The sequence below is a fragment of the Littorina saxatilis genome, linkage group LG17 (assembly GCF_037325665.1).
Source record: "Littorina saxatilis isolate snail1 linkage group LG17, US_GU_Lsax_2.0, whole genome shotgun sequence".
In the NCBI taxonomy this organism is placed as follows: domain Eukaryota; kingdom Metazoa; phylum Mollusca; class Gastropoda; order Littorinimorpha; family Littorinidae; genus Littorina; species Littorina saxatilis.
The window spans coordinates 11486953-11513557 of record NC_090261.1 but is presented as its reverse complement, the minus strand read 5'-3'; the positions used below and the strand labels follow the sequence as shown (position 1 = coordinate 11513557).

Sequence of the window (26605 nt, the reverse complement as noted above, 5' to 3'; positions counted from 1 at the left end):
TTACGTTTAATAACCACTCGTTTTGGGGCGCTTACGTTACTCACTTTTCAACGAATTTTGGCTTGGCTGACTCAGTTGAGCTATTTTTTGTCAGGTGACTGTGAGGTGACTGACTCGCGGTGTCACGTTACCAACAAATGTACAGTTCCACATCCCGTTGACTCAGTACAACTGTTCCGCAGCTGTTCACAGGAAGCAGGGAATTCGAAATCCTGACAACAGTGTTTATTTTGTTGTGAATGACTGAGATACCGCCGACTTGCAGTTTTGTGTCATTGGCTGTTTTGTCTGGAACAGTCGTGGAAAAAAGGTCAAGGTCACGTGATGAGGTTTGCGAGTCAGCGATTGGGTAAAATGTAGGTCAGTGGGTTCTATGGCGGCACGAGCGGCACGGCGTGATTTGACATGGCAGGGCAGGTGTCTGACAACGGATTCAGATTCACAGCTGGCACCGTAGGAAACCATACCCAGCATCAGTACATACCTGCCTATTATTTTGGTTCGTTCCAGGGCTAGCTACTTGCTGTATAATGTATACAAATACCTGCATTGCCATTGCCCGCCTTTCCACCCATCTGCCAGCAGGGAAAGCTACTGTGGTATAACGCCGCTTCGTCGCTTTGTGGCTTTCTCAAACACAGACCGGGCGGTAGTGATGAGCTATGAGCACATCGTGACGTAATGACCCAGATATTACTCTCCAGTGCACTGTAAACGTCTTCTCTTATTATGTAATGCCTATCTGCTATTAGATGCGTATTACCAGAATGTTTGAAGATCTCCAGGTGTTCTGGTGGCACTTTGCATTATTTTCTTGTTTATTACGTTTATTAGGCTAAATTATCCATGAAAGTCAGATATAATTCATGAAGTCAATAATATGGACTTTGATATGTTTACACATGACGCACTTTAAACATAGGCCTACGTTATGACTCAGTCGTAACTTAAAGGGACAGGGCTTCTTGCGTTCCCATGCACAGATCCCCGTCAGTTCAGCCGTTCATCCATTTGGAAAAATTACCACGTTCCAATGACTTTCTTGCAAGGAGTCGAACAATGGAATTTTGCGATTAAAATAAGCGAGGCGGAAGTACCCGATCAGATCCCATGAACTAATTACGTCAAATACCAACATGGAGGTTGAGAAGTCTCGAAGAAAGTTCTTTCTAGTAGTTTACGTTAAAGACATTGCATTTGATTACGTAAGAAAATTGTAAAACATAGTATTTGGTTCCATTTAGCATGTCGCGCACAATTGTCAATCACATTTTGGCGGGAGATGCAAACTGACAAACTGCAAAAAATTTCGCTTGGTTGGCAAAACTAAATGTATGTGTATAGTTATATGCGGGATAGTTTTGTGAATGTTTTGACTGTTTATATCCTAATCTGCAACAAAAAGACAAATCGTTGCTTCAATGATAGCGCACTGCTGTCTTCTTCTTGTCGTTCGCTGTTAGATCGTCAGTCCGGACTGCAGGGCGAAACGTGCTGTCCTCTGTGCAGTGCTGTGAGGCGCACTCCATCTTTTAACACTTGGTGTTGTGCTAGCGAGTGTCAGTCAAGGTACACGGATGTTGGAATGCTGGGGGCCCCACCCGACCCCGTTACTGTTACATTCCTTTACTTTACACACACACCACAGAATGCAGCATCCAGCTGGCCTCTACTCACAGTTTACACCTCTGTCAAAACTCACTCCAACCACGCCTGTTTCACACTCTCTTGTTCCCATGTCAGCACCACACACCTACCTACCATCGTGCTACAAGCAGCGTAGAAGGGGTCAAATTCAACCCTTTTCAACGTTAATGGTCGACCCCGCAAATTGAAATTTCCAGTGGGCAACGCTGCGCAAATCTTGTTCATAACGGTCGATGGTTACTTTAGCTACCGCGTCTTTGGTGCTTTTATATTTAACTTTAGTCGAAGCAACGGGTATTCTTTTCTTATAATTTGTGAAACTCTTTTCCCCTTGATTTCTTTAATTAGTCCAATCTTTTTCAAAAGTAAATTTGCTAATGAATTAGTGACTCCTGTTAAGTGTGCGAGCCGCCTACAGTCACTCATCATCGTGAGACCCATTGCGATTAGAATTGGTCGAATTCGACCCCATCAACACAAAAAGACACATTCCTTACCTACAGACATATACAACATTCAACAAGACACATACCGATACCTACATCGACAAACATTTACCAACCAGCAGACACACCCAAGCATATCTCATGATATACCACCTGGGTTTTTAGCTCTGTGGACATAGTTCTCATCCCATTTTGTTTTCAACCCCACCCTGCAGTCGTAAAAGACAAGACTGAAGTGATCTGAAGCTTGAAGTGTAATGCACGATGAAATTGAAGGCCTCCGGCAGCCTACCTGTGTAACCTGCGTCATTCTTGCGCAGTCTCACACTGAGATAATTTGTTTGCTTGATCCTAATGAAGTTGACCGCCTTGAAACCAAGCAGAAGGGGAAGATATTCTGCTGAGTGTACGAAACGCAACTCTCGCTTCTGAAACTTTGGGAGAGAAGTTAAGAATCGAATAAGCGATGGATTGCGATTTTGTTTTCCGTACTTTGGCGTTGTGTTGCTTCTCTGTCACCAAAGAGTTTCGTTGTGTTACTTATGTGTCCAAGCAGTGTCCAAAGTCGTGCGTGATTGACCGTCCCTGGAAGCACAGTTTTGACAATAACATGCTTTCTTTGTTGAGCAAATGGTCCTCATAGCAAAATGTCTTGCACCCGGACCTGACTAACCCATGTAAGATCGAATGTCCGTAAAGATGGATTTATATTTCTGCGTTGAAACCTGGTTTCAGATAGGTTGAAAACACGTGTGTGTGTTTAAATGATAACATTATAACAGTTTTGATTAGTATGGTTACGCCTGTCAGTTTTAGCCTTTGCTACTTTCCAGCTTTCACTCCAGATCTTAGTTTCCAGGCCAGGGGCGGATCCAGGGGGGTGGGGTTCCGGGGTTTCCGAGAAAAAAACCTAGCTTAAAGAAAAATAAAAAAAATAAAGAAAAACTGATGCTCAGATTGCACCAGATTGCTCCATTTTCCTTGATATTCATCAAAATTGTCCCTAAAAGAAGTTTGGAAACCCCCCCTTGAAAAGGATGTGATCCGCCCCTGCAGGCTCTTTGGGCAAAGTTTCCAGAAAAATGTTACCAAACTTTTGGAGCTTAGGAATTTGTCTGTGTGTTCGTTTGTTTGCTTGTTTGTTTGTTTCTTTCTTTTTCGTTTGTTTGTTTGTTTGTTTGGTTGCTTGGTTGCTTGGTTGCTTTGGTTGTTTGATACCTTAATTTGATGTCGTTTTATTTCCATGTTTACCCAAAAGCTACTGAAGACGGTGACCTTGCGAGGTTTTTGATTCATATACGTAAGTCTGTAGTCCAGGCATTATTTCCCGTCTCAGGAAGTGATACAATCTAATCCATTTTTATTGCCGACCTTAGGAGCGTCCGTCTTGCATCAGCAGGGCAGTGACAAGGGCACAGTGGTCTGTCTGTCTGTTCCATCAACTTTCCCACGGGCTGCGGTCATCTCAAGGGTGTGGAGAAGCTTATGGCCGTAAGCTTTAACCGGGACGTTACCACGACAAAATACTTTCCAGTGTGGCGGTAAAAATCATAGAATTCAGCTGTGGGTTGTAATGGTAGTATCACACGACAGAATACATTTAAGTTGTAAGTGGCGATACCTCGTTAAAAAAAAAAGAGGGAAAAAAAGAAAAAGAAATTAGTGTATTTCAAGTGGGTTTTCCCCGAGAAGATGGAGGTTGGCTATCTGTGAGTATGAAAACTGAAGGAGGTGAACAACGCACCTTCGGTTTCACAACAAAGGCGTTTCTTTTACTTAAAAATGGACTCAGAGAACTGAACGTTTTGGACTAAACAAGAGTGTGTGTATGAGGGGCGGCGCAAAGAGGGGAGGGGCAAAGGCAACCACGAGACATGGGGCGTGCGTGACCCTGGCATCGTAAGCTGACGAAAGGGACGCATGAAGCTGGAAGCTGGAGGGGGAAGTACAAGTGGGCTAGTGGGTTGGGGTCGAGTCTTGCTACCAGCTGTCCTGCAGCCAACACGGTGGAGATGGGGACCCTCCGCGCAGAGCCCGTGGCCACCGGCACAGTGGTCACTTTGCTTGTAATGGTCCATGCGGCCTGTGGCCAGCGCCGAGACAGATGACCTGTCTGCCTGGCCCTGTTCCCCCATTCATCGTTGATCTGACCGCTGCACGTTCACCTGTGCAAAGGTGTGTGTACCTGGCTTGTCGCTCCACTCGCTTCCATGTTCTCCGTGGTGTCAGGTGTTGGGAGTGTTGTCTCGCTCCGTGTTTCTCTGCAGGACTCTCCATGTTTCTGTCTCTTTCTCTCTGTGTGTGTTTGTGTGTGTGTGTGTCTGTGTGTCTTTCTGTCTTTCTTGCCTGTCTGTCTCTCTGTCTGTCTGTCTGTCTGTTTCTGTTTCAGTCTGTCTGTATGTTCTCTCTCTCTCTCTCTTTCTCTCTCTCTTTCTCTCTCTCTCTCTCTCTCTCTCTCTCTCTCTCTCTCTCTCTCTCTCTCTCTCTCTCTCTCTCTCTCTCTCTCTACATTGTGTTTTTCTCAACTCTTTTATTGTCTGGAAAGAAGAAAAATGACACTATATGCTTTCCTCAAATCATCATATCTCAGGGTCATTTTGGGAGCCTAGCAAGAAGTGGTTCGTGAACACATCCTGTTCTAGACTTTGACACCTTAGAAAACACAGAGAACTCAGGGTCTTTAAGGAGTCTACCTCATTCAAAGCAGCACAAAAAAACACTGCCGCTAATCTTATCACCGTATGAGTTAGACATACGGTATGAATTACAAATCATATGAGAACTGAGAACAGTCTTGCGTGTGAGGTTCAAGGTCAAGGTCGCACAAGCCGTGGTGCTTCACAGGTTGTCGTGTAGCCACTTTACGGACAGCCTGGAGGCCGTTTTGAGGTGAGTGATTTTAGCTGATCTTCATTTGGCTGCCTGAAGTGCAAAATGATGTTTACCTGGAGGTAGATAGGTTAGGGGGGGGGGGGAGGTTTCCGGAAACTAAAGAAAAAGAAAAAAAATCGGTAGATATGAACGTGACGTTTTCAGCCTAACAGCAAGTTTTTTGGTTCGGAACAGAATCCTCTTTTCTTCCAAGTGAACTGAACTATAAGCGCAAGCTGAGAACCGAACCGACCGAAGTCGGCAAATCTCGAAAACTTTCGCAGGTCGAATTTCTTTTTTTTGGTCTAAGGCTCGTGTTGTTTGCAACGATGATTAGACTGATATTATTCTTTTGGAGTGAAATGTTTGACCTTTGCAGGAAGTGTGTGGCCACGTCTCACGGAGATCTGGTTGAAGCCGAGTGAACAACCGTGTACATGATCGGTCTAAAGGGCAAACCGCGATATCATAGGGTCTGTCTACTAGCTCATTGCGATTCAGACTTCCTTTTGTGCCGGATATATCTTTAGATGAGGGCAAACTCCTTGCAGGTCCTTTTCGGAAACTGTGCCTGTCTCAGACCGGCAATAAAGAACATGAACATGACCTTGTTGACTTCATTTGAAATGTGGCAACTTAAATCTAATTGTCATGGGATGGTTTACGTATGATTCACTGCTGATTTTCTTGCAAGAGCCCTGAAAAGACCAGGAGAAACAAGTCTTCAAACAAAGCCACACTTAAATTGCCATATCCACCAAATCAGCAGGATATTTCAGTACCCCAATAGTAAAATCCTCAGAAATAGACATACTTCTACTCTCATCAAACCGAACTTCATGCATACCATAATTCATACAGCTATGTCAAGGGCTGATTTCCAGTCCAAGAATTCCAGTGATATATGAGGGGGGGATAATCGGACCTTCTTTTAGCCAAATCTCAGCAGGGCATTAACGCGCCCATCTTCTTGACCTGGAGGAGCAATAGTGTGAGCACCCCAGTGATGTTCCCACTCGTCACAGCGAGTCACAGCGTGATAGTAAGTCACACCAAGATAGCTCACTCTTCAGCCAGGACCCGTGCTTGTGGCCAGCTGACTCTATCAGCGGGAGATCCCTCTTAGCCGCGATAAGTAAATCAGTGGGAATACGTCAGATACGTACCGCATGGATCCGAATGTACGTGCCTAGGCGCCTGTGTGAACTGTGCCACTACGAAGATTATATGTTACTTTAGACATCACAGGAGTTATCAGTTTGGACTGTGATGATGGTACAGAAATATACCTCAATGAAAGCATACATTTGGTCGACGACACTACGAGTCCCACTGTTTCTGTTATGAAGGATGTTGGTTTGAAGTTAGAAGGAAGGCATATCTGACACACACGCACGCACACACACACGCACGCATGCGCGCACGCACGCACGCACGCAAGCACGCACGAAAGTACGCACGCACCCACGCACGCACGCGCACACACCACACACACACACACACACACACACACACACTTATCCTCACACACAAACACAAACACACACACTCTCACACACACACACACACACACACACACATGCCACACATCATAGCCACAACGTGCAGTTGATGACACTGTCTGATAGGGGAAGAGGGGGCGGGATTTTGGCCGGCGACAAGAAGATGTTGCGAGGACCATTGAAGATGACTGTAACGGCTCTTGTCAACGACACTCGAGCCTCCACCATTGATAATTCCCTTTGTGACTCACCCTCTCACTGTCCTCACGGTGTCCTCAGTTCGAGATGAAAGGACGGAACGTGTGCATCATGCGGCGCTGACAGACACAGACAGAGACAGAGACAGAGAGAGGAGAGAGAGAGAGGAGAGACAGACAGACAGACAGACAGAGACAGAAATATAGACATAGAGGGACAGAATGATAGGAAGATTGAGACAAAGAGAGAGAGAGAGAGAGAGAGAGATAGGCTCTTGGTTTTTAACGTCCTTTCAGCCTATTTGGCAATGCAGGACTACAGAGAATGAGGCAGGCAGATACAGAAAGAGTAAGAAGGAGGGGGGGGGGGGAGTAGAAATGCAGAGGGAGACGGAAAGATAGAATGAATACGAGAGAGAGAGAGAGAGAGAGAGAGAGAGAGAGAGAGAGAGAGAGAGAGAGAGAGAGAGAGTTTATCGTGTTACCTTCAGGTTCTTATCGTATTCCTGAATTTTCGGTTCCTACTGCATTTCCGACGCTTCATTTAAACCTGTTTCTTCTATTTTGAATGCACTTTAAATTGTGCTGATTTGGCAGGTGATGTTTCTTTTAAAACTGTGACTCTCTCTTGAAGAGAGACAGAGACGAAGAAAGACAGATAGAGACAGCGACACATAGAGTGAGAGAGGGAAGGCGAGATAACTTTATTCTCTGCTATTTTGAATGCACTTTAAAAAGTTATTGCTTGCCGCGGTTTGTCTGAAAACTACTACTTTTCCGGTCTATAACTCAGAGGGAGAGAGAGACAGAGAGAGACAGAGAGACAGAGAGAGAGGAAGAGAGAGAGAGGAAGAGGGAGGGGGGGGGGCAGAATTTATAGTTTTACGTTCTTATCGTTTTCTGGAATTTTCATTTGGAAACTATTTAAATGCACTTATAGGAGCAAATAGTGCACTTTTGAGGATTCGTTCTTCAAAATGAGGGCAAGATGTTGTGTGCGTCGTGTAAGTTGATGGACGTAAGCATGTGTGTATTTTTCGCAAATGTGGACATTGCTCTGTGTGAGGTTTTTGACCAAGGGCTACACGGTGGGACCTTTTACAAGAGCGGGAGGGATTAGCGCAGAAGTAGGAAGTGTATACAACTTGAACACCGGGGATATCATACCCAGGAACTCTCATGTCAAATTTCATAAAGATCGGTCCAGTAGTTTACTCTCAATCGCTCTACACACACACACACGCACACACACACACACACATACACCACACCCTCGTCTCGATTCCCCCCTCTACGTTAAAACATTTAGTCAAAACTTGACTAAATGTAAAAAGGGAGGTACATACGAAGAGACGAAGACAGAGCAAGGAGAGGCACAGCCAATGATGAGTATTGTAAGGGTGATTACGACGATAATGATGACGATGTTGAGAAGCAGGAAGAGAACTTGTTGACACCAGGCGATGATGATGGCGATGATGATTTGTGAAGCACTCTATAAACCATCACGTTCATCCCTTTCAAGATAACAGTTCACAACATGGCAATGCATTGGTGAGAAAGACGAAGAGGGTGCAGGTGAGTGGGGGGGGAGGGGGGCAGGGACAGACTTAAAGGAGATAGATATAGACACGGACAGACAGACGCAATCCAGCCCTGATCTTTACTTCCCAGCCCAGTCCCTCCGCCGTCCTTTAATTACAGAACGGGTAGGTGTGGGATTACCTGTGATAATGCCGTAGGTTCCTTATCGCTTCATCACAGACAGCCTACTTCCTATAATCATCACATCTACAACTTCCACTCACACCAAAATCTCCATTAAAAATAAATCACCGCCAGACAGCTTCCGTCTATTTATCCGCACCGAAATCTACGCAAGCATCGTGGTCATGACGTCACGAAGGGAAATTTGCGGGTGCGGAGATGAAAAGGTGTACCTACACGCATTAGGGAGAGGGTAAATTTGAAGACTGTGTTGTGAGACTATTACACAGGCATGGAATCAGGGCATTAGTGGGGCGGTAGCCGAGTTTCCCACCCAGGAAGACTCACTTACAACAATGGCGGAGTTATCTAATGATGACGTTGGTGGCATCTGTATTATAGGCCCACAGACCTCACGAGAGTGCTGATAGCTACATGGCCATATGACCTTGATTTATTCCCTTAAAGATGCTGCTCCCCTGTAGAATTTGTAGATGACGATGATGATGTTATACAACAATGGAGAAGTTATTATCCATCGATGCCGGTGGTAGTGGCTATATTACAGGCCCATAGACTTTACAGGTGTGCTGATAGGTATTTTGGATACGTTACCTTGACTTACTCCATTGAAGCTGCTGTTTCCGTGTAGGATGTGTAGATGACATTTGACGATAATTATTTTTTACAACAATGGCGGAGTGCCCTAATGATGGCGTTGGTAGTATCTGTATTGCGGGCCCATAGACTATATACTATTGATGATAACTAAGTAGCACCATTACCTTGATTGGGCTTCTGTTCCCCTGGAGGACTCACGTGCGTGTGTTTCACTTGCCAGTCCAGGCTTGTAAGGTTCCGCTTTACCGATAGCAAGACATAAAATAGTTCAGCTGTTTAACAAAAACAAAAACAAAAGATAAATATTTGGATGAAGGTTTATTACATATGTGCGCATTGAAGGACGTAGAATATATGAGGGAGAAACGCAAACATTTGAAACACGTACATGGTCCCTTTTACATTTTAGACTTGTGCTTTATGGTGCACGCACATGCTCTCGTACTTTAGCTTTCTGATGAGGCTGTTGCCCTCCCGGAGTTGCCTTCTGACGTAAAACATTTAAAAAATAGCCTTGAAGAACGAGCTTTAATGAAATTTACAGTTAGGTGTTCATTAGCTCCTTTCAATGAATAAGTTGTGGTTTAAATCAGTGGAAGACACAGCTGTGTGAAGTTAAACTGGGTAAGGTTTCAGGTAAACCTCCTGTGTCAAGCATTTTATCGTAATTACGTGTCTGCATTTTGGTGGGGTACACGTAAACATGTTTCCAACAATGCACCTCGTAATCATTATCCCCTCGCCCAACTGTACTTTGCTGCCTACTCACACATACGCACGCACACACACACTCACGCACTCACACAGATATACACACACACACACACACACATACACACGCACGCACGCACACAAACACACACACACAAACACAGGAACACACGCACAGAGTAATATGAATACTGTGCTTATGCATCTTGAATGACTTTTTCTATGACATCTTTTGCTTCAGGTACAACGTGACCAGAGTTTTCAGGACCTGATTGGATTGATGAAAGTGTCAAGTACAGTGCAATCTGGTGAGTAGACCATTTTCTGCAAAATCATCAAGTTCCATGCGCGCCAGAGCTGAAGTTTCTGCTGTTTATGCTATGTCTGTGTCATTGTGTCCGTCTCTGTCTGTGCCTGTGTCTATCTGTGAGTTTGTCTGTCTGTTTTTGTGTTGTTGTTTTTTGTGTATGTGTAAGATAAAACTGTCTTCCATTATTTGATTTATGGAACATTACACCAGACTGCCATAATTTGACAGAAGCATTTTTGGGGTCTTTTTTCCGTCTTTGTTAATAATCCGAGCTTGAAGGGAGCAGACTCAACAAAATTAGCCCTGGCACCATTTCCTCTGTCGTAATGCACACCTTGTTGTCCGATATATATATATATATGTTAGGCGCGTTTGATCGATCTGCGCGATCGCGCGATCGCGCTGCGCGTTTGGTGGATCGATCAAACGCGCACACATCGATCGATGTGTGCGCGCTTGATCAATAAAAAGAATACAAGAATCGTTAAAACGCGCAGCTCTTATATACTTGCGCATTTGGACGATCCGTCTCACAAATCACCATACTACGCACACACACGTCTGCTGGCAATGACCGGAAGTTATGACCGGAAGTAGGCCTAGCTATAAGTGTCTAAACAACAATCTGTAAGACATTTTTAAAAAGAAGAAAAAAATGGGATTATATTGTACCGAACACTTAGACTACCTCAAAGACATCACATCACAGGTATGCGTCGAGGTTGCACCTGATCATCCATTTCACATGTATTAGCTCATTGAGTGTTTAATTGTCCTTTAATAGCAAATTATTTAAACGTTCAGCTGTTTTCATGAGATGTCAGAGGGATGGACAGAGATGAGGAAGGAGGGATTGGGGGGAGAGACTGAGAGACTAAGAGAGAGACTGAGAGAGAGAAAGTGTGTGTGAGAGAGAGAGAGAGAGAGAGAGAAGAGAGAGAGAGAAGAGAGAGAGAGACAGAGAGCAGAGAGGAGAGAGACAGAGAAGAGAGAGAGAGAGAGATAGAGACTGAGACTAAGAGAGAGAGAGACAGAGATAGAGAGAGAGATCCTGAGAGACTGAGCGACTAAGAGAGAGAGAGAGAGAGAGAGAGAGAGAGGGAGAGAGAGAGAGAGAAGAGAGAGACAGAGAGCAGAGAGGAGAGAGACAGAGAAGAGAGAGACTAAGAGAGAGAGACAGAGAGAGAGAGAAGAGAGAGCGATAGAGAGAGAGAGAGAGAGACTAAGAGAGAGAGAGAGAGAGAGAGAGAGAGAGAGAGAGAGAGAGAGAGAGAGAGACTGAGAGACTAAGAGACTAAGAGAGAGAGAGAGAGAAACATTGAAACATAGAACTTTATTGCAGGAAAGATAGCATTAGGTCCGTAGGACCTTTCTTCCAGCTAGTCCTGATCTAAGCAAAATGGTTATAATCGAAATGGGAATACATAGAAACAAACTTTTTATGATGAAACGCAGACACACGCAATAATAATAATATAAGAATAAGATCATAAGAGAGAGAGAGAGAGAGAGAGAGAGAGAGAGAGAGAGAGAGAGAGAGAGAGAGAGAGAGAGAGAGAGAGAGAGAGAGAGAGAGAGAGAGAGAGAGAGAGAGACTGTTTGAAAGATTGAGAGGCCTGACAACAAACAAATCAAAAACGTTGTTGGGGTATATTTCGGAACATTCCTGTATTTGAAACTTTTCACTTCCGGCGTGCGATGTGTGTGTGTGGTAGGGACTTACTTTGTGACAGATCGTCCAAATGCGCAAGTATAAGAGCTGCGCGTTTTAACGATTCTTGTATTCTTTGTAGCCTATTCTTTGCATCGATCAAATGCGCACACATCGATCGATGTGTGCGCGTTTGATTGATCCACCAAACGCGCAGCGCGATCGCGCGATCGCGCAGATCGATCAAACGCGCCTAACATATATATAGCACAACCGATAACCTGGCTTAGCCAGGATTAACACATAACGCTTCTCTTTGCGGTAAGTGATGTTTATATTTGTACCTCCAAGATTTTTTTTTCCGACTCAGGGGAACATTAGTTTTGGACGTGCGAATGTTTCCCTTGGGAGAAGCTCGAGCCGTTTTGGTAAAGTTGTGAATTTCCTTTGTTTTCAGTTCATTTTCTGCCTTTAGATGATGAGGTCTTTTTTGGTCTAAACCTTCGGGCATGCAATTGAAGGCCAAAAATACGCTCAGGAAATTGCCAAGTTCCAAGTTTTCCAAATGTCTGGAACTGCTGGTTGCTGTAACATTCTTCTGGCCACCCCCGCGTCCTGAGGCGTTATGACCTCCGTCTGAGTTTACATGATGGAGAAAAGCCAGGTTCACGTGCAGAACAGCTGGGGCTGTTGGATTTCACTGAAAAGCATTTAATAAAAGATACTGGTTAACAAACGAGTTCTTCTGAGTCAAAACAAAGACGACGTTCGTGTGTTCTAGGATTTGAAATCTTTGAGGAAGGATAATACTGACAAATTTATGTCAACTCTGACACCATTTACTTCCGACTGCCATCTCGCAGGTGGACTGAAAGAATATAAATTATTTTTGATGAGTCAGCTTAAAAGACGATGAACATGTGTTTTCGGATTGGAAATCTGTGGATGAAGATAACACTGGCAAATTCATGTCATATCTGACTTGTATGACTATTATGTTATACTGACGTGGGCCGAGAGAACATGTTTTTTCTGTCACCAGTTTTGATAAATTGATTCAAGATGGCCGGCGAACGCTGTGAGAATCTCTTTCATGTAGATAATACCGTTCAGCAAACGAGGTCACACGAGGCAGCTTAAAAGAAGGTCTACATGCATTCTAAGATTTGAAATCTGTACGTGGCAGGTAAACCTGACACGTTTATGTCGTATCCGACGCGTTTCTTTCTGAATCAAATGGCGCAGGTTTGATAAAGTAAGAAATACTGTTTCTACTGTTTCTACTGTTTCTACTGTTTCTAGTTCTGAAAGACAGGTGCCGGATACGAACAGAAACAACCTCTTTAAATGCGATACTGGTTGTGTGTGAAGGGTCAACAGCTGACTGGAAGCGGGGTTCTCGATTTAAAAACTAAATGATGCGTTCCTCGTCATCATAGCTTGAGACTAGTATGATGACGAGGAACGCCTCATTCAGTTTTTAGGTACACGTTTGAAGTTTTGAGTCTGAAACAAGTTGTCGTTTAAAAGTCGACTCTGTCCATCGAATATATTACATATGCACTTTCATAGTGCAAATGTGTTTCTTTTGTTCTGGTTTCGGAAATTGGTTAAGATTTTTAAAATCCTTTGAACTTGATGCCTTCCGTTTGCACAGTACGATCGTTAGTCGCGAGTTGATATTGCAAAAGGTAGCCTGTGCGTATACGTAATTATGCGAAAAGTAGCACACTTGCTGGGGGTAAGCTTCTGCTTTGAGATAAGTTCGCTAATGAATGTAAAACTGGATGTATGTTTTTGTAAGGCAATGAATGCGTACAACTTGTTTTTTCTTCCAGGGCGCCTCGTACGCTAATTACCCCCAGGAAATATAAGTTGATAGCACAGGTTAGGTAATTGAAACCAGGTTGTAATTTCAAGGATGGACTGATGTAAAGCGGTAACCGACCGTTCATTGACCTTTGGTAACGACTCACAGTTCAGAGGGATGGATTTGTTGTTGTGAACAGGGTGAGTGGAACAGTGAGCTTAAATAAGCCTGCTGAGAGCGCATATAATGTATACACTTATGAGTGTCGAAACACAGGCATACATTGAAGACGCTCCCATGGGGTCGCCTTCACGCGGCGGGAGTGTTTCCACAGAGCTACCCCACCCCTTTACTTCTCTTCTTTTGTCTTATTTCTGCCTTACCAGTCCTTTCACCTATATTTCCTTCCAAGAAAACTCTCCCTACTATTCCCTGCAGTTTTCCAATTCTTTTCTTGTTGTCTTATTTCTACCTGACTGGATCCATCACCTTTATTTCACTTACCAAAAGTCTTCTTTTCCACATCCTTATTTCTCTGCACCCCGCATGTCGTATGAGGCGACTAACGGATTCTGTTTCTCCTTTTACCCTTGTTAAGTGGTTCTTGTATAGAATATAGTCAATGTTTGTAAAGATTTTAGTCAAGCAGTATGTAAGAAATGTTAAGTCCTTTGTACTGGAAACTTGCATTCTCCCAGTAAGGTAATATATTGTACTACGTTGCAAGCCCCTGGAGCAATTTTTTGATTAGTGCTTTTGTGAACAAGAAACACTTAACAAGTGGCTCTATCCCATCTCCCCCCTTTCCCCTATCCCATCTCCCCCCTTTCCCTCGTCGCGATATAACCTTCGTGGTTGAAAACGACGTTAAACACCAAATAAAGAAAGAATGCATTGAAGACAGACTCTGTTGGGCGAGGGGGGAAAAGAGAAAAAGATCAAAATAGTCCTAACTCATGGGAGTCAGAAGAAAGAGAGAGAGAGAGAGAGACAGACAGAGAGAGAGAGAGAGAGACAGACAGACAGACAGACAGACAGAGACAGACAGACAGACAGACGGATAAACCGAACGGAGCTTAGTCCTCACCTCCAATTGAGGAAAAGTGAATGTTTACCAGAAGTTAAGTTAATAGACTTAACGGCAAGACTCACAAACACGCACGCAAGCACACACACACAAACACACACGTACGCACACACACACACACACACACACACACACACACACACGCACACACACACACACGCACGCACACGCACGCACTCACAACCGCACACACAAACGCACACACGCACTCACAACCGCACACACACTCACAACCACACACACACACACACACACACACACACACACACACACACACACACACACACACACACACACACACACACACACAGTGGAACATCGCACACTAGCGGGTGGAATCAGCAAGTGTGTCTCCCTTAGATTGCGAAGAAATAGATGAGGCGTCAGGAGATTAACCGGACCCCCGGCAGCGAAGGCAGCAAGCTAGCTTTAGGGATGCCGTGTTACCAGACAGTTTATTAAGCTCTGAACAACTAGGACATAGCCTAAACCCTTTTGGTACTCCGTGTTTTTGTTGTCCTGAAGCTTGTTTTACAAGGCACTATGGTACATAAGGTTGGGTTCTTCTGCTCATCGTTGCAATGGTGCTAGACAGTTTATTACGACACATTTTGAAGAGAGAAAAAAATGCAGCTCCCACTAGTTCAAGGCTGCGAGTACACAATGTTTGGTTTACACAATACGTTATTCCTTTTCACATAGTCATGACAAATAATGTCCTGGGTTTGGGTGAAGAGTACCTTAAAAGGTACCAGTCACCAAGAGCTGCAATAAGGCCAATCTACCAACCAATCAGCCAAGCTAGCAAGCTCTCAGGCATCCTACTTACTTTGCCCTCGCTGCTCGCTGGGGGCATCGTAAAGTTGCTGTCGTCAGCTCCGGTTGTCAGTCTCACCTGGCATAAAAAGGGCTGAAACTAATGATGCTACGGTACCAGCCAGCGCAGACTTCAGACGGATTTTTTTGGCCAAGCACCTTGTAGTAGCTCTTCAAACTGTTGACCTTACACGCATCCAAACGCACCGGAAGAATGCTGGGAGTAATTGGACTTCAGGAGAAAAAGTAGTCTGTTATTTCAAGCGGGTGCATACAGGGCCGCGGTTGGCCCATAATCGTAAACTGCTCTTTGCGCTTTACGAGTTTGTGGCCAGGAAGCGATTTAAGTGATCATTGGCTGTCCTTGAGAGCTAAGAGCCTCCCATACACTTCTTACCTGGGGGTCCCATTCTTCTTGAGCGAAGTCTGAGTGCTGGCTGTAGAAAAAGAAGAAAGGAAGTCATTTGTTTCCCTTTGGGGGAAAATTAAAATCCCGAGAACTGTTTTAATTTCGGAGGGGGGTGAGGGTGGGGGGGGGCCTTATATAAGCGTCGCATAGGTAGACAAGAAGAAAAACGTCGATTTTCGTGCAATACGCGCACAGAACAGAAGACAAACAGACACACACGCACACACACACACACACACACACACACACCAAACACACACACACCAGTACTAAAATCTTATTCTGCCTTTTCACATTTGTCACGTGCGTGTATCACTGCATTGCTTATCATTTCCTTCCACGATCGGCTTCTGCATGCTGTGTGCTGAACCCTATCCAGAAAATACCCCCCCCCCAAAAAAAAAAAAAAAAAAAACGTTGATGGATTTAAAGTGTCAACAAGCGGTTCGATTGCTTCCGTTTCGGTTTGCCAAATCGCTGCAAAGCGTTGACAAGGACCTGCAGCATGAAACAGTGAAGCAAACGCACGAACAAACTCGTTTTTCAGTCCCGTCTCGCCAGTTTGCATGGGTGACGACTGTCAACATTACAAATTTGCTCAGTTGCGTAAGTTGTTTGTTTTGTTGTTTTGTTTTTACCAAGGAACTCGGTTACTTCAGCCAAAAGGGCGTAAGTCGTGTCCTTACAATTTTTATCTACCAAACTTACTCAGGATGCAGCATCAGCAAGCTTTTTTTTAGCGGGTTTCCATCACACCCGTCCGATGACACTATTCTAAAACACACACATACGTCAGAGCCTTAATCATAACGTTATGACCCCTCCTGACACGCACAAAGCAATAAATTAAATATGGCGATTAGGCGATTTCCGGGATGCGCAGTCAGCCATCGAGTAATCAGCAGTGTGGGTTGACTACGACGTGTGCGACTCGTGTTTGATGCCTGACCCTGGAGGGGTTGTTGCAGCCCTATCTGGTGGCTGAGCGAAGACTATCGGGGTGGGGTGGAGAGAGTATTATCGCGCGCTTGTCTCCACGCTTCATTCATGTGTGTGTAAGTCATGTGCTGAGCCGCGCTCCTTACCTGTCTTTCAGCACGTTCCTCTTTCAGTCTCACCTGTGTGTGGTGTATCTGTGTCTGTGTCTGTGTGTGTGTGACTGTGTCTGTCTCTCTCTCTCTCTCTTTTATCTTTCTCGGCACACATTCGCTCCAGTCTTTTGGCTTTGACTCCTTTTCATATCGCTTTTTGTATTTGTTCAGTAATAAGCCTACTTAGGTTTATTATATACTCTGTCTCTCTCTGTCTCTGTCTCACTCTTTCGTCTCTGTCTGTTTGTCTGTCTGTCTCTCTCTCTCTCTCTCTCTCCCTCTCTCTCTCTCTCTCTCTCTCTCTCTCTCTCTCTCTCTCTCTCTCTCTCTCTCTCTCTCTCTCTCTCTCTCTCTCTCTCTCTCTCTCTCTCTCTCCTCGTATGCGCCTTGCCGCTCTTTCTGTCATATCTCCCTCTGTGCGTTCCCTGCGCACCTAACCCCTTCGGTTCTCACCTTGTCGGCTTGTGTGTCTGCAGTTTGTCTATTTTACCGCTCTATTCGACACCATTAGAACTTTTGTTTAACCTTGCGAATCTTGGGATATTTGCGTTGGATATAATATGGCAGAATACAAAGTCAAAGGTTCAACTGCCTAAGCAGATTTTCTCTGAGAAAGAAACCCTTACCATATCATATGACCATTTTCTGGTGCTTCTCTGAGCTATGTCTGTGATATCTTCCAGTCTTTTACTTTTTTCGTGCAGCAAACTTTTTTGTAGTTGGTTACGGTTTTTTAAAGCCTGAAGGATGGTGTGATGATTTGATTCAGTATGGCTCGGTTTTTAGTCTAATCTTGCGTCTATGTTTTGCTCGCTTGACAGGCGTTGACAAATACAAAGTTCATTAACTTCATACATTTCGTAATGTAGATTCTCTATACTTACCTCACGTTTTTCGTGTCCTTTTCCAGAAACCGAAGAAACAACAAGGCGATACCGACGATCGTCTCGGAGCAGACGCCCAGCACCCAACACGGCATCGCGGGTAGATCACCGTACCCGTTCCAGAGGCCAGCGTCGGAGGTCGCGAGACAAGAGGAGGCGAGCGAGGATCGGAGGCCGAGGGCGTGGCGAAGCGTTGAAGGCAGAAGTGGAGGTGCTGGTGGTGGTCGAGAATTCCATCTTCCGCCAGTTCCTCGCCAGCAACTACAACAACCGCCAGGCGGCGCTGGCCCGACTACGGCGATACTACGGCATCGTGGTGGCCATGGTAAGCAGGGCAAAGGATTGTCTCTTTCAGCAAAACGGAAGGCTCGTTCGGCATACTTCATATTACTTCGGGAAAGGGTGAAGCCATGTCTCAAGTCCAAAAAGTCATGGTATGAGAAACAACGGGAATTTTAACAAACAGAAGTGAGGGTCGTATGCATTTCGTGCAATTACTAGGCATTAATAGGTAGACATGCGCCTTGAGTCGCCTTGTGTGGTGAGATACGTGCGCGATATAAATCCTCGTAAATAAATTTTAAAAAAAATAAATAAATAAATAAATTACTCCCCTTTGTTTTTCATATCTTAAAATAGCCCTCTGCTTCATTTGATTTAGATTTTATTAAAAGCCGTGTTATAGTTATGTGGCTTGTGTCACAAACGTTAAGAAAGACAAGGACAATATCAAATAAGGGCATACAAACTGTACCTGCGTCTTTAGTTCAACTGGAAGGTCAAACATCTTGGGAAACACGGGCCACACCCACAAAAGATAAGGCGTCCGCCCCGTGATCGGGAGGTCGTGGGTTCGAACCCCGGCCGGGTCATACCTAAGACTTTAAAATTGGCAATCTAGTGGCTGCTCCGCCTGGCGTCTGGCATTATGGGGTTAGTGCTAGGACTGGTTGGTCCGGTGTCAGAATAATGTGACTGGGTGAGACATGAAGCCTGTGCTGCGACTTCTGTCTTGTGTGTGGCGCACGTTATATGTCAAAGCAGCACCGCCCTGATATGGCCCTTCGTGGTCGGCTGGGCGTTAAGCAAACAAACAAACAAAACCCACAAAAGAACATAAATTAAATTTCTGTAAAAACAGATCCCACGATATGTGATCTATGGACACAGTTTGACGGAGACCACAGATGAAGAAAGTGAAAGATTAATGGACGAAGCAAAAGTATAAACGTAAAAAATAGTACAAAAACCACAATGAATATAAGGTTTTAAGACATTTGCTGAAAAGTGTTTTCGGGAAAATCTCTCCTGCGATAGTAGAGTACGCCGTATAGTCCACAATGTCATGTTTCTACGAGAAACTAATCGGTCAGTAGCCAATGGGTCATTAGAGCAACGAGATGGATTTTCCGCGGACCACGGTCACCTCTCTTCATTACACTGCAAATGGAAAATCCCCCTCCACTGTGAGTGCTCCTCTCTATGTCAGCTGGGCTTGTAATTTGTGCAGCGTCCGACAACTCGACTGGATGAACATGGTGGAGGGGGGGGGGGAAGATCATGAGATGAAGGGGGGGGGGGGGTGGGTGGGGTGGAGAGTGTTGGGGGGGAGGGGGTGCAAAGAGTCTGATAAGTAGAAGAGGCGGGGGAGATGGGGGAAGGGGTAAGAAGGGTGGTTAAGAGATGATCGGTGAAGACCTGAGGGTGTTGTGGAAGTGTAGATTATCGTGGCACTGACGTTGACGTTGAATGGTTGATATATATCTGACGTCAGGTCGCGTGCGTGCGATGATAATGATATTCAAAGCACTTCATTTTTTTAAGTGCTCTCTTGAGAGCACATAGTCATACAAATTATCGGTGCAAGATGTAGTTATTTCCTGTTCGACCTTGGTGTTGAATGTTTTCAAAGTACATTATCAGAAAACTAACTGAGCTTACACACGCTTACTTGCACCCAACACCAAGTAGTTTCTTTCTGTTATTACAACCGTGTAAAAGGATACTTGCGCGTTATATCATGATGTTTAGAGTTCTCCATTCTACTATTTGACAATACGAATAAAGATAAAGGGGGTGTTTTTCCTCTTTTTGTCCGTCTTCAAACATTCCTTTCTTGCTTTCTGAACAGTGTGGAAGTGGACAACACAGAAATAAAAAGATCGATCTACTCTGCATTCAATTGCAAGTACTGATAATACAGTGTTGTGGAAAGCAAGTTGGTTGGTTATTATTGTTTATCGTATCTTCAGCAGTTAATGCTATACCCCCCGCGGGTTAGGGGGAAGAATTTACCCGATGCTCCCCAGCATGTTGTAAGAGGCGACAAATGGATTCTGTTTCTCCTTTTACCCTTGTTAAGTGTTTCTTGTATAGAATATAGTCAATGTTTGTAAAGATTTTAGTCAAGCAGTATGTAAGAAATGTTAAGTCCTTTGTACTGGAAACTTGCATTCTCCCAGTAAGGTCATATATTGTACTACGTTGCAAGCCCCTGGAGCAATTTTTTGATTAGTGCTTTTGTGAACAAGAACCAATTGACAAGTGGCTCTATCCCATCTCCCCCCTTTCCCCGTCGCGATATAACCTTCGTGGTTGAAAACGACGTTAAACACCAAATAAAGAAAGAAAGTAAGTGCTATTCGAGACCGCTCGAAAGCAATTTCGTTTTAGAGACAGTTGCAATGCTACCCAATATTGACGGACTGTGTGATGATATCTTCTGCTATTGGTCTGTTGAGACAGTGATATCAAAATCGAGACAGGAGGTCGAGATTTTGATATCACTGTCGAAACAGACCAATAGCAGAAGATATCATCACACAGTCAGTCAATGTTAGATATATTGCTAATTCTCTGGACATTTTGTATTTACTGTAAAGAAATTACAAAAGTATTTGTCTCAGTTTTGGCTGTTCCATATCCCTCCTTCTGATTATTATTTCTTTTTGTTCACTCTTTTCTTTTACTTTTCAGTATTCAAAAAGTCTTTAGTCACTTGCTCAACTAAATTCTGGGATCATTACATTTTCATATATTTGTTTTTTTTTTAAATTTAGGTGTTTTTGTTTTTGAAGTGGGGAAGCAATAAAGGTCGTCGATATCAAAACTGATATCGACGGAAATGTCGTTGATATCACTTTTACAATGAGCTCAGTTTTGCCCAATTGACCAATGGAAACCCACGTAACATATGAAATAGCAATATTTGTTTATTATGTCTTGTTGGAACAACTTTTTTTGACAGTGGTGGTTTGATTTCCTGTGTTTCAGATGGACGAGCGTTTCCAGACCATTGAGGACAGACGTCTGTCCATCAGTCTCAGCATGTCGGGCATGGTCATCGCGGAGGTCAGTACTAGACGAGACCCAAGTTTTCTACATTTCTGCTGATAACTTCTATCGATTAACCACCTCTTTTTAGACTCCTTTTCTTCTTTTATCTTCATAAGACTCTTTCTTCTTTTATCTTCATAAGACTCTTTCTTCTTTGTCGATCATTAATGGTCACACCCTCGCCGTCACTTTCCATGAGGGTAGCCTCACAAGATTGAATGAAATCTTATACTTTTCCCTTTCCTTATCCTTCTCCACTTGGAGGTATCCCAGGTCCCAGTGCATTCTGTCTCAGTGTTGTGGGATAAGACCTTTCTTAATTGTGCCCTTAGTTGACTTTGCGGAGACTTCGCGAGGACGTAGCTCAGTTGGTAGCGCGCTGGCTTTGTAGCCAGTTGGTCGCTATCAGCGTGGGTTCGATCCCCACGTTCGGCGAGAGATTTATTTCTCAGACTGGGCGGGGACGTAGCTCAGTTGGTAGCGCGCTGGCTTTGTAGCCAGTTGGTCGCTATCAGCGTGGGTTCGATCCCCACGTTCGGCGAGAGATTTATTTCTCGGAGTCAACTTTGTGCAGACTCTCTTCGGTGTCCGAACACCCCCGTGTGCACACATGCGCACGAAAAAGATCCCACGTTCACAGCGAAAGTCTCAGGGCTTGGAAAACACGAAGACACGCATGCATCATCTCTCTTCTCTGATTATCATGATCGTATTTCGATACTTTGACGAGACAAACCCAATGTTGGTGTGTCGAAGAAGACAGCCACAGCCGGCTTGTTCGAATCAAAGTATCACACCATATCTTCAGCGTATTACCAATACCTGTCCCAATATAGACCAGTTGGTCTAAGAGGACGTTAAACCCTAATAGTCAGTCAGTCAGACTTCGCGAAGTCTTGTTACCAAAAATCCAGTGCCAAAGCTTCATGCAGCGAGCTTCGTTAAGTACACTTCGTCAAGTCGACTTCGCCCAATTTATATTGGGGGCAGCAAGGTCTTGGCAGCCTTAGAGAAGGCGTTCCCTCTCCTCTAAGACACGATGTTTTGGTATTATTTTGTTGTTGATGTTTTGATATTTCAGGTACGCTTTACTTGTCTTCCGTGTTTGTATTTCCCAAAAATGTCTCTTTTTTTAAAAATCAGTTCTTAAAATGGGGTTCCAGTGGTGTACACTCTCTGGCCCTTTTACAAGCGGCACCCAGGTAGCTGTAGGTAGAAACACCGGCATCAGGTAATGTTTACCTGTTCGGACAGGTGACAGAGGAGCAAACGAGCGGTGACAGAACGACCCATTAGCACGGCTCGCAGACGGCAGGGGCCAGGCAGGGGGGAACGGTCGGGGGCCGGATGCCAGAGGGTACTGTCGGCATAGCCAGCGCTCCTTGGCCGAACAACAAAGACATAATGAACGATCCAAGGGCCGCGTTATGTGCCGGTCCAATCTCTCCCCTGTACATCTCATGCTTGTCTTGTAGCGCTATGGGACTGATGCCTGTCTTGTAGCTTGTCTTTTTGAGGTAGGGCATGGGGAACGTAGTTATGGTCTTTCAGTTGCGGTCTTGTGCTTTGCCCTGCGACTAGTAGGGGAGGATGTGTGATGGTTGTCTCGTGGCTTGTCTTTCTGGGGAAGGGAGTAGGGACTTCCAGACATGGGCTGCCACCTGCCAAGTTTCTGGCAATGTAGACTTGATGCGACTTGTACCTTGTCTCCCTGAGGATTCGGAGAGGGGGGTGGTGGGGGCTCCTCACGCCAGGTGACTACGAACAAGGTTTCTTCTGCTGGAGACATGTAGGGCTGTCTTACGCGAGAAACTGAGCAGGAAACAAACGCTGAGTCGGATTGGTTGAAATCGCGATTTGTCACGAGAAGGACTGTGCCTTTGGGCGGGGATGTAGCTCAGTCGGTAGCGCGCTGGATTTGTATTCAGTTGGCCGCTGTCAGCGTGAGTTCGATCCCAGGTTCGGCGGAAATTTATTTCACAGAGTCAACTTTGTGTGCAGACTCTCTTCGGTGTCCGAACCTCCCCCCGTGTACACTACATTGGGTGTGCACGTTAAAGATCCCACGATTGACAAAAGGGTCTTTCATGGCAAAATTGCTTAGGCACAGTTAATAATTGTCTACCTATACCCGTGTGACTTGGAATAATAGGCCGTGAAAGGTAAATATGCGCCGAAATGGCTGCAATCTACTGGCCGTATAAAATTTCATCTCACACGGCATCACTGCAGAGCGCCTAGAACTGTACCCACGGAATATGCGCGATATAAGACTCATTGATTGATTTAACTATCAGGATGCCGCCACCACTGCCTTGCCAAGTTTCTGACTCTGTAGATCTGAATCCGTCCAGAGATTAACTCCTCACTGGTCGGGGGGGGGGGGGGGGGTGGACGGGGCTAGGTTACTACTAGTAGGCTACTACTAGATACCATAAAACACACTGCAGTCTCTGATACTACCACGCGACGATTTATCGGTAGCGCAGTGCCAACGTGCACTATTAAACGTCCCCCTTCTTGTAGATAAATAGGCCGCTGCAGTCGCTTCCTGCTGAGGAAATATATAAGTATTTGTGATTATGTACCTGGCCAAAATTTATTTTATTTCGCGATTATGTCAAAGTGGAGCAAAAAGAGATGTTGGGTTGTTTTGGTGGGCTTTTAAAATTTAATTTTGTTTTACAGATTTTGGGCTGCGTTCTGTGCTGCCACCCATTTCATTTCTAGTTGAATATTATCGACCTTTGATTTCATCTTCCATGGTAAAGACAATCATTTACGGAGAGAAGCAAAACGGAAAGGTCAGGGTGAATAAACGCAATTAAATGTGTTATTTTTTATCGAAATTTACGTATTAAGGGCAACCGTTCACTGGAACGCTGGAGGTTAGAATTACGGTATTGATCATCTTTCGTAATCACGTGCAAAATGTTCCGTTGAAATTGGGCCTTTGAAGCAAAGAGTTGTTCTGCGGACTGGCCTATAAAGCATCATCATCCAAAGACTTCCACAGGGGGGCCCGGGTAGCTCAGGTGGTAGAGCACTGGACTTGTGATCGAGAGGTCGCTGGTTCGAATCCGGGCCGGGACGGACACGGGTCAACTTTATGTGCAGACCCAGAGACGGTATCCATCTCCCACCCCCGTGTCACCACAATGGCACGTTAAAGATCTTGGTCATTCTACCATAAGTGCAGATGGCTGATACCACCTAAACACGCAAACATCAAAAGCCGTGAGGGCGTAAAAACTCGAATCGTATAAACCAATTCATGTCCAATATAGGCAATTAAGACCTGACGGACAATAAGCCCCTTAAAATTTACTTTTTACTTACTTCCACAGTGTCACAAGGTACTTACAAGTGAATGCAATGCTTCTATATATATACGACTTGTGTCTGTGTGTTGGCATATTAAGGTAGACCCCGGACACAACCTGGTCGATGAGAATTTTGAACACGTGCTCTCAGCGCGCAGCGCTGAACCGATTTTGGTTTTTCTGTTCATCTTCCCAGATCCATTCCCACTAACTCTTCCTTATCTTCTCCACTGTTTTGCGTTTATCTCCCTTCCTTCGTGTGGCGTCAATCCATATTCCCGTTACTATTTTTAGAAGGTCACTGTCCACAATGTTACTATTTTTAGAAGGTCACTGTCTACAATCTTCTCCAGTGTTTTGCGCGTTTATCTCCCTTCCTTCGTGCGCCAGCGAAGCCGGCGTATCCCCGGCGCAGCCGGGTATTCGTCTCTACTTCTTCCCGGCGAAGCCGGTACCCGGCGAAGCGGGTAATCATCTAGTCATCAATATGTATCTTGAAATCCGAAACAGATGGACTGACAAAGTTTCAAAATCAAGAAGTAGGTCGACATACTCATGGCTGTTTCGGCTTGCCAATGATTAAACTTTCCACGAATTTACCTTTTTTCTATCTTAATTTTTTTTTATATATAAATCTTAAGCCGACTTAGGTCGACCAAATGTCGCCCTAAAGCCCCCATTTTACAACACTTTCGATTTAGGGCAACCAAAAGTCGGTCGCCCTAAGTTTTGGCGTCTTTTCTCCAATTCTATCGACCTGACAACATTGACCCCATGCGCTATCGAGGAGACAGTGCCTAACGTTTCTTGCTTGTAAATCGCACGAAGTTGGGATTTACCGTTTGAGCTCAAAATTGAATACATGTAAGTGATTTTGAGACTTAGGCCGTTCTTTGCAAAAAGGGGTCTTTAGACAACCACGATACTTATACAAATATTTGTTTAACTGAGTGTAAACATATCATCATCATTAAGGCGACGATGTTAAACACCTATATCTTAATCTTGACTGATTTTCACAGTCAATTCTTGACTGTTGGGTGTAGGTCAATTAGCAAATGTAATTACAAAATTTAGTTAATATTGCTTTAAAAACAACGGATATAGCACTGGTAGCCATAAAACCCCTTTTTACAATGGTCGCCCTATAGGCGATTTTATATTTATATATATATCCTTAAACTGTAAAGTTACCATAGAGATTAAAAAAAAATTATTCAGCACGAAAGAAAGAGCAGCGGTCAAAGTCTGGAAGGCCTCTTTGCAAAGATATATTCATTTCTGCTGACTGCGCATTTTCATACAGCCATATTTACGTATATATATATATGTACATTAAAACAGTGGGCGGCAATAACCCTCTTAACCCGAACAGTCAAGGCCACAATCTTAAGTAAAAGAAGATAAAAGAAAAAGAAAAAAGAAAGAAGAAAATGCAGAAGACCTTGAAGGAGGATGACGGCGAGGGACAAGGGAGACTGTGTTGTTCTTTACGTGGTGTGAAGTAGTAGCTCTGGCCCTGAACCCGCCCCTTGTCAGTGCAGCAGATAGCATCGACTACTTACAGATATGTTAATACTGCTTGCCGGCAGCTGCCGCTATCACAACATCATCATACACAGCCTGCTACCAGGGGCCAGGTGTATGCTCGCGCCGGTAAAAGCTACCATCCTTACAGGTGGGGAACTTAGCATACCTTGGAGGGTGGGTGGGAGCGACCCTTTACAGGTGGGGAACTTAGCATACATTGGAGAGTGGGTTTGTTTGTTTGCTTAACGCCCAGCCGACCACGAAGGGCCATAATTATCAGGGCGGTGCTGCTTTGACATATAACGTGCGCCACACACAAGACAGAAGTCGCAGCACAGGCTTTATGTCTCACCCAGTCACATTATTCTGACACCGGACCAACCAGTCCTAGCACTAACCCCATAATGCCAGACGCCAGGCGGAGCAGCCACTAGATTGCCAATTTTAAAGTCTTAGGTATGACCCGGCCGGGGTTCGAACCCACGACCTCCCGATCACGGGGCGGACGCCTTACCACTAGGCCAACCGTGCCGGTGGGAGAGTGGGTGGGAGCGAACCTTTTCCAGGTGGGACTGCGCAGTCGATATTTTTATAGTTGTGGAAAACTTCCCCATCCATGGTCCTTCTCGTCTAAGTCATCATGTTCGCCATCACAG

The 26605-nt window shown here is 44.7% G+C and overlaps 1 protein-coding gene across 1 annotated transcript in view; it reads left to right on the top strand.

Annotated features, from left to right (window-relative positions):
* LOC138952676 (A disintegrin and metalloproteinase with thrombospondin motifs 19-like) overlaps positions 1-26605 on the top strand; it is a 54102-nt gene that overhangs the window by 14760 nt on the left and 12737 nt on the right. Inside the window, exons 3-5 of the mRNA XM_070324375.1 lie at positions 9944-10010; positions 17787-18085; positions 21034-21111. Of these exons, the coding sequence (XP_070180476.1) occupies positions 9944-10010; positions 17787-18085; positions 21034-21111 (444 nt within the window). The remainder of the gene's footprint in view (positions 1-9943; positions 10011-17786; positions 18086-21033; positions 21112-26605) is intronic.